The sequence below is a fragment of the Stegodyphus dumicola genome, chromosome 5 (assembly GCF_044657685.1).
Source record: "Stegodyphus dumicola isolate Sdum_Otavi_A_Nest chromosome 5, ASM4465768v1".
NCBI classification, from domain to species: Eukaryota; Metazoa; Arthropoda; class Arachnida; order Araneae; family Eresidae; genus Stegodyphus; species Stegodyphus dumicola.
Window position 1 is genome coordinate 151,763,372 of NC_140772.1, and position 12,331 is coordinate 151,775,702.

The following is a 12,331-nucleotide window of genomic DNA, read 5'->3' on the forward strand; positions in this document are numbered from 1 at the left end:
AATAGCGAAACAGATAGAGCATAGCAGCAAAAATTTTGGACTTTCTGATCGTGGGCTCAGGCCTCGGCCCAGTTCACTTTATATCTTTTTTTCTTTAGATCAGCAGCAGTCTGACAGCAGTCAGCCCCTTGGCATCCTTATCTGGAGTAGCTTGTTTGTTTATGCGAAGACTTAATTATGCGCCTTCAAGATATTTTCTTTTTTTTTTTTTTTTTTTTTTTTTTTAATTCTCAACATTTCCTTTCGTTATGTCAAGAAAGTCATGCTATTTCTCTATGTGTTATACACATGATGTGGCTTCCAGCCCAGGTTCTTGTTTCAAAGTGTGTCTAGACCCGAGTCTTCTAACTCTTTGTTGCGTAATATAAAAAATATTTAATTCTTTGCTCCAGCAATACATAAATCTGACTGCTGTATTGAAAAGCAGATGACTATTATCAAACCAGTTATTGTTTCACATCACATGTTCATTATAGTTTTCGCTCGCTAAGAAGGCAGGAGAAATACCTTATAACTTAATTCTTATGGATACTAAAACAGATGCAAAGTATTAAAAACATATCCTCTATGTTTGAGTAGCTGTTAAGAGATAATAAAATAATGTTTTTTTAGTCAAATACATATATTGATAACATATATAAAAAAATTGTAACTTTTCTTGAAAGTAAAATGAGTTTATTTAAACTGTGAAAGGTCTAGAAAAACTATACTAGAAGTCTAGTACAGAGAAGGAAAATTGAATATATAGCCCACCCGTTTACCTCTGAGCAGTTTCACGTACTCTTGAACTCTCTCTTCCAAAGTTCTTTGCAACTTTCCCTCACGGTACTTGTTTGCTATTGGTCTCACGGCAGTATTTAGCCTTAGGTGGAGTTTACCACCCGATTAGGGTGGCACTCCCAAGCTACCCGACTCCCAGGAGATCGCATTCAAAGGAGACCTAGCAGCTATGAGCCTCGCACCCGCTCTGGGTAACAGCCCCGGACAGGGGGGGCTTGCCGCAGAGTCAACCTCCGGAACGCTCACTCCTATACGCCACATTTTCCAACACCTGAAGGGTGCGGAATTCGGGGCTGGGCTCATCCCGGTTTTCTCGCCGCTACTAAGGGAATCCCTGTTGGTTTCTTTTCCTCCGCTTATTTATATGCTTAAATTTAGCAGGTCAGCCTCTTATCAGGCTATCACAGTAGGGACAGCTTCACGGCAAAGCACTAGAGTACAGCTCCCGACTCTGCTTGATTGTTCTCGGAACTCCACGTACTCTCGAGACAACTCGCGATGCACTCGATGACACTCAGAGCACAGCTCCTGACTTTTCGTTTCAGTCATTCCCGGAGCTCAACACGCTCTCTCGATGATGCACTAACCACGATACACTAACAGACTCCTTCGATGAACTCGTCGATTCACTCGGCACTCGCTGGCCAGCTGTTAACTCGATCATCTCCACAGGGACTAACTAGATGAGAGACACACTATCTCGCACTCTCTCTTGCCCTCTCGATGAAGCACACACTTGATACTAACTAAGGCGCACTCCAGACGAGGCACATGCACTAACTGACTGTAGACCAGCAGGGTTTATATAGTTTTTGTGTTCGAGAACATTCTGGGCTAAACTGGTAAGAATTCATTCCAGAAGGTTCTATATCTATCCATGGTATGTCGTCAAATGGATGATTTCTCGCCAAATGTGGCAACCCTTTTGCGGGGAAGCTATTTCACCGCACCTGTACATTTCACAACAATATATATTTATGAAGGAGTTTCAAACAGTAAGTCTCCGTAGGCTATTATGGACAGTATATTTATTCAAGACAAATAACAAACTGTGAATGTAAAGAAGTAAGCTCACTTTATTTTTCTGCATAATCACCATGGGCATTAATGGATTTGTCATAACACAGGTGAAAAATCTTGTATCTTACTATCGGAAGAACTGCTGCTCAGTGATTTTTTTACTTCTGCATTAGTGCCAAAATTCCTTTCTCTGAAAGCCATCTCTAATGTCAAAAAGAAGTGGAAATCACTTGGTGCCAGGTTAAAACTGTAGGGCAGATGGATAAGGCAATCTTAGCCAAGGGTAGCAATATGGTATCAAATGAAGGTGACAATAATCAAAAATGGTTTCCAACTGTTACCACCACTATATGTAGTCTTACATTGTTGTCCAGAAGAAGCACACTTTACAGGAAAAATTTTTACTGCTTCCTGTGAATTACAGTCTACAGTCTTGTCAGTATGTGACACTATTACACAACATTGATTGTTCCACCTTTCCCAAAAAGTCCAGTAACAAAACACTGCAAGTATGCCAGAAAACTCGAGAGCAAATTGTCAACAAAATTGTGTTGTCTTGAACTTCTTTCTAGCTGAGGATGATGGGTTCGTTTTACTCCATATATATATATATATAGCCTTTGATGAGAATTGTTGGACTTTGGTTTTTATTTGTTGTCACAATCTGAAACAGCAGACAAGAAGCTCCAGGCTAACACCTATTTACTTGCATGATCTATGTCCCTAAACGATGGAGGGAGGGATATATATTTAGGCTCTCCTACATACATTAATTTTCTAGTCACAGAAGTTGTCCTATTATTAAAAACAAGTGAAAAGATTATATTTTTAAATGTTAAGATATTTATTTAAATTCCAAAATTGTAGTAAATATTTTTGCCCGTGAAAACAGTAATACTTATTAGGAAAATTTAATAGAACTCATTAAACTACTCTGTTAAGAATAAAAAAAAAAAAGTTTTTTTTTTATAACAGCTTTTTATTCTTAACAGAGTAATTTAATAAATTTTCCTTTTTGTTGTTATCTAAATTTTATTTGATTGAATGAATAAAAGGTATGCACATGTAAGTTTTTTTTTTTTTTTTTTTTTTTTTTTTTTTTTTAAAGGAAGGGAAGAGGGAATTTGGGATGTTTGCTGTTCACTAACAATGTTTATTTATGAGTATCAAAATTAATGGAAGAGATTTTAAGGGGTTTTAGAAAAAAACGTTTGTTAATTAGAATAGTAAGGGGGCCTTCAAAGTTTGCATGACAGCATTTGACACTTGTATAAGTCTTATCCCACATGAAATATCTTGATGCTTTGCTATCAGAAGAGTTGTACATTATACTAATTTAATAGTTCTGAATTTTATTTACTAAGTAGATTGATTGCTATTCAGCTTTAATGACTTCTTTATCTGCTGCTTAGTATGCATATCAAGTTTCATCACAACCGGGCTATCTTTATAGGAATGGAAGTTTTTATTATTATTAAACAGAGTTTTATATACATTTTGAATGCGTAAATGTATCAATACAAAAATAATATAGGTTTGAATGCAAAGGAGAATAAAGTTAAATTTAATAAATTCAATACATTTCGAACTACAGTCAAAAGTTGTTAATCCAGACGCATCGGAACTTCGGTGATTCCGGATTATAGATCATCAGTTTAAATCTGGTAAGATGGCATGCAGAAATTATGAAATTAAAAATATGAAAACGTAATTTATGAAATAAAGAACAATTATGATCTAAAGGGTATCAAAATTTACAAAAAGAAAAAGCTTCATATTTATTTGTTTACTTTATTAAACATTTCTTTCAATGTAAGTTGTTTAAGTTGCTTCGTTTCATGTGATAATACTTCCTCTTTAATTCTATTAAACAGACATAATTTCTTGTTTAGTTACAAAGTTTCGCTGTTCAAGTCCTATAATTGCTGTGTCGAGAATACCGACTAATTTGTCAATCGAAATTTTTTCGTTTTCAATAACCTCTGTTACTTTCTTCACTATTGGAAGCGAATTATAATGACGAGGAACTTGTTTTAAATCATATCAAAGATGGAGTACATCAAGATGAAATACTACATTTAGTAAAGAATTATAAGCCAAATAAAATAAAAACATCTGCCCTGAAGATAAGGATAGTGCTGACAGATCAACTTCCAATTCATTGCGCACCGCGGCATTCCCCCCGCCGAGCAGCGTGAAATTGATAAACAGATTTCGGATTTCGAAACATACTTTCGCTTTAGATTCTTTACGTATTAGCAAATATATATCGGAAATTCTATTTGATATAATCGAAAGTTCAAGCTTACTTTTATAAAATTGCTCTAACAGTCTGCAAAAAATAATAAGCCGGATCCAATTCGAAGATTAAGGAACAACGCAATCTGCAACATTAACTGAATTAGATAATTTTAGCTTAGCTTATACCGTCCTTTATACATTAAACACGCATGCATAAACGTTTTATGCGCACACCCATATTCGCAGCCGTAAAGGTCTTACGCGCACACACAAACGCGACGCATGCGCAGAAATTTTTTAGCTTCGAGGTCCGGATTATGGGTATCCGAATTAATGACTTTTGACTGTATATATAATTAAAATATACAGTGTATGACGAAAATAAGTGTAGAGACTATTGTTATCAGGCAAGCCCATTTAGCATAACATTTTAGCTCCTTTGTTATGTAATAGGAAATATTTTTTCCCCCAATGTAATGAAATCTCAGCTTTAAAAAAAAAAGCTGAAATGTCTGTTTTAATTTTTTTAATATTAATATAGATAAAGAGGGTTTTTAAAGCATCATTGTTTCATTGTGTCTCCAATTATTAACAGTGTTTATAATTAAATGGATTCAAACAATAGAAATCTATTATAAATTATATCACATTTTTATGTTGTGTGTACTGTAGACTGACTGTGTTTATTTTCAGAGATTTTAATACTTTGTATTAAATGTAACCTTGTAAGCAAATTTAATTAATTTGAACTTTATTGATTAAATTAGAGTATTGAAAAATTAGGTATTAATTAGTGAAGTAATCAAAATGTCACAATGCCGAATGTTTTGTAAATTTTTATTTGGTTGCAAATTCTTACATATTAAGCATTTCTTGGAGGATAAAATAAATGATATATTATAGAAAGTGTGTAAATCCTACAAAAGTTTGCAAAATTATACATATATGTACTTTAAAGTTTTTCTCATCTTTTAAATGAATGTAATGTATTTTAATTATTGTAAATGGTCTTTCATAATATTGTTTATTACTTGATGCAAGCAAAATATGATACGGATAACCAACATCAGGTAATAAACATTTTACCCCATCCATATGTTTCTTTATATTTTGAAATTCATTCACTGTTATGTTTGTTTTCTGTACTTAATTTTCTTTGCTAAATAAAAAATTTTCATTAGAAGAAAAAAAAAAAAGAAAATAAGTTCTTTAAATTTCTAAAGCATGCATTTATTTTATTTTATCACTTTGAAATTAATTTTCTTTGGTGTGTGTATGGCAATTTTAAACAGTGTTTAATTACTTATGAGATTGTATAGTTGGTAGCAATTAAAATAAAATTTAAATAATGGATATGTTAATAGATTGATCAAATAATAATGAAAGATAAGTAAAATAAAATATTTTATGTTCTATGAGACATAAAAGAAAGTAATAGGATTTATACTGAAATTTAAACTATTGTACATAAGGATTGTAAAGATAAATTATCTATCAATTTAAAATGAGTAAATATTAAGTTAAATTGTAATTGTTCATGAGAATATTTATGGTTTTGTTAGTGCAGATTGCAGTAAAATCACACCAATGAGTACTGAAGCATATGTTTAGTTTTCTTCCACATAATTTTCATCTATATATCTTTAAAAAAAAAAAATTGTTAGTTTTTTGAATGTATAATTGCCACTAAGCTGACAATATGATCTCTGGGTATTATATGTTGCATTTTTCTTATATGTAGTTTTAGGTTTACTACTATTAGGTATTTATTAAATATGCTTATTTTACATACTGTGTAAGTATTATTTCCAGGCAAAAACCCTGTGAGGATGTATGTATGTTATTTATCATGAAGATGTTATAGATTTTGAATAGTTAAAAAAATCTAAAATATGAATGGATATTTTCCCTCAAAAATATATTGATTTATTTTTAGATAAAAAGTACTCAACAGATCCATTTATCATTGAATAATACTTAAATTCACTCAGCCCTTCTTGTAGGAGGATGTTACAACCTTCAAAATACTTCATTTAGAATTACTTTAATTTTTCATTTTTAAACTATATATTTATTCAGAAGGGAAGGTTCAATAAAGTATCATTTGTTTACATTAGGGTATCTTTTACCAAAAGTTGAACATATACAGTTAGTCAATAAAGTCTGCGTACATCAAGAAAAGTAATATCAAATCCAAATTTTAAGGTGCGAAAAGGGTAGTTTCTTAAAGTTTTATTTTTTAAATATTTAGTTTCAATAATGGTCTTTGAAATTATTTAACTGTAATATTTACATATCTAATAATTTATGCACACTAATTTTTAAAAGATAAGTGGTCAGAAATCAAAGCCAATAAAGTTTGCGTACAACGCGAAGGAGGCGAGGGATTTCTTATGTAACTTTTAAACTTCAAACTTGAGAATGCAAAGAAGGTTACACTTTTAAGGTCATTGATTTCCGAAGCAAATTTCACTTTGATTGGAAGTTGTTATTTCTATTTTCTTTGACGAAAATGACAACCAATAAAGAAATTCCTTTAGTTACAAGACAAATAATTATCAAATTGAGAGATGAAGGTAAACTCTACGTTATATTGGTAAAACCATTGGAAAACCATTTTCTAGTGTGCAGAGAGTTATTCAAAACTATCTTGACACTGCTGTAAAACCAAGATGTGGGAGACTGAAGAAGCTAACGCAGAGAGAAGAAAGAAAAATTCTTTTACGAATTAAACAAAATCCTAAACTTTCTGCTGCAAGCATTGTAAAAGGCATTTTTTTAACTAGCAACAAGGAAATTTCTCCTGAAACTGTACGAAAAGTGCTGCGAAAGGCCGATTATCATGGACGCAAACCTAGGTCTAAGCCATACATTTCCGAGACAAATAGAAAGAAAAGAATTGCTTTAGCGAAAACATATTTAAACTTTTTGCAGGTCTTCTGGAACAATGTAATTTGATCAGATGAAAGTAAATTTACAATATTTAAAGTTAATGGCCACCCTATTGTATGGAGAAAACCAGGAACAGAACTGAATCTGAGAAATTTAAATCCAACTGTCAAACATGGAGCTGGCGGTGTGATGGTATGGTGGTGTATGTCGTCGAAAGGAGTTGGAAATTTTCACATTATTGATAAAGTCATGGATAAGTATGTTTATCTGGATATTCTGAAGAAAAATCTACGAGACAGTGCTCGAAATTTAAACCCTTTCTAATACTTTTATTTTCCAACAAGACAGCGACCCGAAACATACAGCTAAAATTGTGAAGGAATATCTCCTCTATCACACTCCAAGACAGTTGCGTAATCCTCCACAGTCACCAGACCTCAGTCCAATCGAACATTTGTGAGCAAAATTGGAGAAACGAATTCGAAAACACAATATTACGTCTCGAAATGAGCTAATTAGTAAATTGCAGGAAGAATGGGCGAAATTTATGTCGGATGGCACTGAAAAACTAGTTCAGTCAATGCCCAGACGTGTGCAAGCTGTTTTGAAGAATAAAGGATATCCTACAAAGTATTGAAGTAATGTAAAAAACTTATATTTTGCTTTTTTTTTAAAGTGTACGCAGACTTATTGGAGGGAGTTTCTGAGTTTTTTTTTGACAAAATATATTTTTGGAAAAATGTAAAAAGTATTGCACTGATATTATTTACTTTTTATTTAAGCTTACAGTTTTAGCTAATAGAAGAAAAAACATTCAATGATTAAAATACATTTTTCTATGCTTTAAGTGTTTTTTTTTTTTTTTTTTTTTTGTTTTTTTTTTTTAAATTTAAAATTTAGTCTGTACGCAGACTTTTGTGGCTAACTGTATACTGCTTATTTGTTTGGAAGAGCTTCATAATATTATCTTCCACTTTATAATTCATTATAGCCATTCTGATTATTTTAATATTTGTATCACTATCAATTATAGTTGAATACACTTTTTCAACTTTTATTTTTATTACACATATATCACAAGAAGACTCTGGCAGCATATGCTTACACCTGAATATTATACTCTGGCAGCATACTTATAGTTTTGATCTGTGAATTGTTTTGATAGTAAGTAGAAGTTTTCAGAACTTTAATTCAATGATAATATTCATGGAAAATAATTTCATTTGAAATTCATTTCTCATTTTTGCGGAAGAGAGGTATAATATTTCCAGCCTTATCAACTAAGTGGCAAATTTCCTTTCAAACTCTACAATGTTTTTATGTTTATGTGCAGTGTTTTTATCATTAATTTTATTTAACTTTCAAAAGTGCTTTTCTGTTCACTGCATTTAATTGCCACTATAATAGTAAAGATATTGGATCTATTCTGATATTTGCTGTCCAGTTCTAAAAATTCCATTGAGGTGTGAATCAGCTCTTTGATTTTTCATTTATTTGATTAACTCAAAGAAATTACTCTTTTAACTCGAGATTCAAACATTCATCTCTTTTAAAGAAAAATGTTACAGCATTAAAATATTTAAATAATCTTAGCATACTTGATTAAATGATTCATGAGATCCTTAGCAATTAAATACTCCAATGGGGTAAGAGTTTCCATGTTATTCTACACGATGCTTTTCCTGCTAACATTGGATTGTAAATTTATGGATTTTACAATATCCTCTATGTAGAAAAGATAAATAGATAACCATTTTTTTATATTAAACTATAGGTGTTCAATCAGGAAATTAAAAATTGCTTTTCAGAAAGAAATTCTTGAAGTACCTCTTTGGCTCAAGTGAAATGCTTTTCGTTGCCATTTGATTTGAAAACCGTGGACAACGCTAACCCAGTGGAACACAAATTAAGCGTTTTTTGAGTCCGCAAAAGTTTCTAATAAGATTCTCTAGTGATAGAGTAAACAAAAATATGGCAATAGTCCTTGCTGGAGTGTATCGCATAAGCCCCGTTCACAAGAGCAGATTCGACCGGTAGCGAAAACCAGTACTTCCAACGTGTCCCATTCACACGCCTAACAAGCGTTAACTGCTTCTCAGAAATGGAGGTAGAACTTGGTAGAATGTTCCTACCTTTCCAAAGCAGAGCAAACTCAGAAATGGAGGTAGAACTTGGTAGAATGTTCCTACCTTTCCAGAGCAGAGCAAATGGAAGATTTCCCATACTTCATTGCACGATTGCGCGCTTCACTTAATTTTAGCAAATAATACAGCGGACTTGCAACGAACTGCTCGCTGGACTTGGTAAAACAGTCGCTTTTATAGATACCTGGGGATGCAATATCATCGAAAAATTTAGATGAAACCGTACGAAATATGGAAATTTTACACAAGTACAGAAAGGTTATCTGATGCTGGGTATTGCAGAAATACCGTTCAAATTAAAGATAAAGATGCTGATATCGGCTTCAACGCAACCAGGGGACTCGATACTTTTTTAATAATTTTTTTTATTTAAGAACTTTCACCTACTTTTTATTATTATTATTAAATGGTTTTGTAAGACAAAATGATTTTAAGCTTAATTTTTTTTTTTTTTTTGCCAGTAATTTTTTTTATTTAAATGTTTTGAAGAAAAGTTTAACAATTAAAATGTATTTCTTTGCCTACAGTTTTCAATGTTATCCCCCCAAATTTTCTTATTATATTTATTACAGAGTTCTTAATAACTTTAAGGATTGATTTTGCAATTAATGAATTAGTTTCTGAGAAAAATTAAAAACATATTTTTATGTAAAACCTATGAAACAAATATGATCTCAATCACATTTTCACTTCAGATCATTTTTCTTTTCAATATTTTGCAAGACCTATCCTTGTTTCCACAAAGTATATAATTTTAAATAAGCAGTAAAAATATTAAATATTTAGTCCATATAAGTTTTAGGACTCCAAGTAAAAGGATTTATTGAAAAAATGCAAACTGAGAAAACGCAGCGTGAAGAATATAAACTGTCTAAATGGTCATGAAATCATTTCAAATATCTTAAAAATTTTATTACTGAATTTCAGTACATACATATATATATATAATAAAACCTAGTGCTATTCAGTTGGTCAATATAAACATAAATTATAAGCTTTCATTTAAAATCTTTGTAAAACACATTCAAAAAAATTTTAATATATGAATTAATTATAATATATTTTCTAAACATTTATAATTAATATTAATAACATTAATTTTTCCCCCTTCCAAAAAGCAAAGTTTGAAATTTTAACAGCCATAAAACATTTTATTTAAAACTGTTCAGCAGCATACGTGATTTCTTTTCCTCTTTTAACCATTTGATCTTGTATATAAATCACATTTTAAATTAATTTAAGTTTATTTTCATTAATTAAAGAGCTAAACTCTGATGGCGTTCTATAACAATAGTAAAAAATGTTAAAAAAGATGTAAGCAAACATTAGAAATCCACCAATCTGATTCGCGTTTGTGACATCATTGTTCACAGTGGTTTATGGGTTAAGGGATGGAAGACGATGTGCATCTGACCCGGTCCTGAAGGGGAAACTGCTTCAAATCCCCATTTCTCCCTACTACAAACAGTAGCTGTGTGAAAGAGCGTTGCATTTGAATAGAGTCACTTCTAAGTTCATGATGTGAAGCCAATAGAAAGATGAATGCTAAGCCAAGAAAGACATGTAAAAAAAAGAAATACCAAATGTTGCAAAGACTTATAGTGCAGAGCTAATGTCTTTTTCAAATTCTTTCATAATCTAGTGCAGACTTAATGTCTTTGAAAAATTCTTTCATAATCTACTTTGGCATTTTGTGTAATTTATTACTGAATAATTATTGAAAAGTATTTGATTCCTTAGTATAACATTTATTAAGAGTTTTTATTTTTTAAGACATGTCACTTTAATTTTGAACTTATATTTTGAATTGGGAAAAGGTTATACATTTAGTCAACATTCAATTTAATTTTACATTCATATTTCTTTAATTATTTTTGTATATTTATTGTTAAATGAAAAAAACAATCTTATGTGTTGGTAAATAAAATCTAGCTTGAAATAATAAAACTAATGAATATGTAAGAAATTAGGCAAAAAAAAAAAAAAAAATCTTTCAAAATGTTTTTGCTCATGATCAACAGGGGTTTGAGTCTGATCACCCTTGAAATTGATAGAATTTTATTCAAAATTATGCCAAAAATAAGGGTGCTTTTTTGCCTAATTTCAAATGTTATGTTTGTCCCATTTGTATATATGTGTCATTTAATTTTTTTATAATAAATGAAATTATTTCATTTTTAAATGATCCTAAATAATGACAGTAAATTTTTATTCCATTAATGTTTTTTTTGGGGGGGCGTGTTGAAAATTTTGCTTAAAGTTATGCCTTTTGTTGCTCAGTTGACATTTACTTAATTTCTCTTTTAGAAAATGCGAATGAAGCACAGTAATGAATAAATATGTTCATTAAAATGCATGGTCTATTTTCTGCAGTACTTAATAAATATGCTTAAATTTTTTATTGCTGTTTTCTGCAGTGCTTGTTATGTAATTATATAGTAAAGTTTTTATTGCATATTTTAGAGTTGCTTGTATTTTTATATGATAATAATTTCTTTAATAGCAATGAAACCAAGAAATTACCTCCAAGATTGTTTTGTGATATCTGTGATATGTTCGATATCCATGATACTGATGACTGCCCAAAGCAAGAGTCTTTCATTGAAGAAGCTGTTCCACAGTTAAGGCCTGCAGGAAGTCGAAAATTGGAAGAACGTCCATATTGTAATAATTGTGAAATGTTTGGGCACTGGACATTAAATTGTGAAGAACCTGATACATTTTAATCTAAAAATCACTAATATGGTTGCTAAATTATTATGAAATGCAACAACACTATGCTACTTTTAGATCATTATATAGCTGCATCTGTTTTATAATTGCTATGAATTTTCAACAATCTTTAAACTATTTATATTTTTTTGATTTCATTAATCTGATATGCTTGTTGAAAATTTTTTAATGACTTGGTTGATGTCCTCATCTTCTAATTAATTTGTGTAATATCTTTTTTTGCATTTTATTAATTCAAGTAGCATGATATTTATTTAGCTTTTGTACAAATGTAAGTAATGAAACAGTTGTTAACAGTTTTAGATTAAATGTAGAAAGCTTTTTAGATCTTAGGTTGTTATGTTTATAGGTTTAAAAAAAGTTAATATTTAACAGAAAGTTGCTGTTATATATAAATTTGTTTTAAATGAATAAATTATTTTATTTCTTGAATATTTGTTTTTCTTTACATAAAAATATTGATGAACTGTATATTTTGAGTCTGTTATAAAAAGAAATTGGTGAATATTATAAGTTTTTCA

At 30.6% G+C, this 12,331-nt stretch overlaps 1 protein-coding gene across 4 annotated transcripts in view; it reads left to right on the forward strand.

Annotated features, from left to right (window-relative positions):
* LOC118200204 (uncharacterized) overlaps positions 1 to 12,242 on the forward strand; it is a 196,060-nt gene extending 183,818 nt beyond the window's left edge. For 3 of the 4 annotated variants that reach the window (XM_085817220.1, XM_085817223.1, XM_085817222.1), the window contains one exon: positions 11,581 to 12,242. In XM_085817220.1, coding sequence (XP_085673346.1) covers positions 11,581 to 11,803 — 223 coding nt within the window. In that variant the 3' untranslated portion in view covers positions 11,804 to 12,242. Of the gene's footprint in view, positions 1 to 5,082; positions 5,112 to 11,580 lie in introns of all 4 variants that reach the window. The other variant, XM_085817221.1, reaches the window with a different exon arrangement.
* The last annotated feature ends 89 nt before the right edge of the window (positions 12,243 to 12,331 follow it).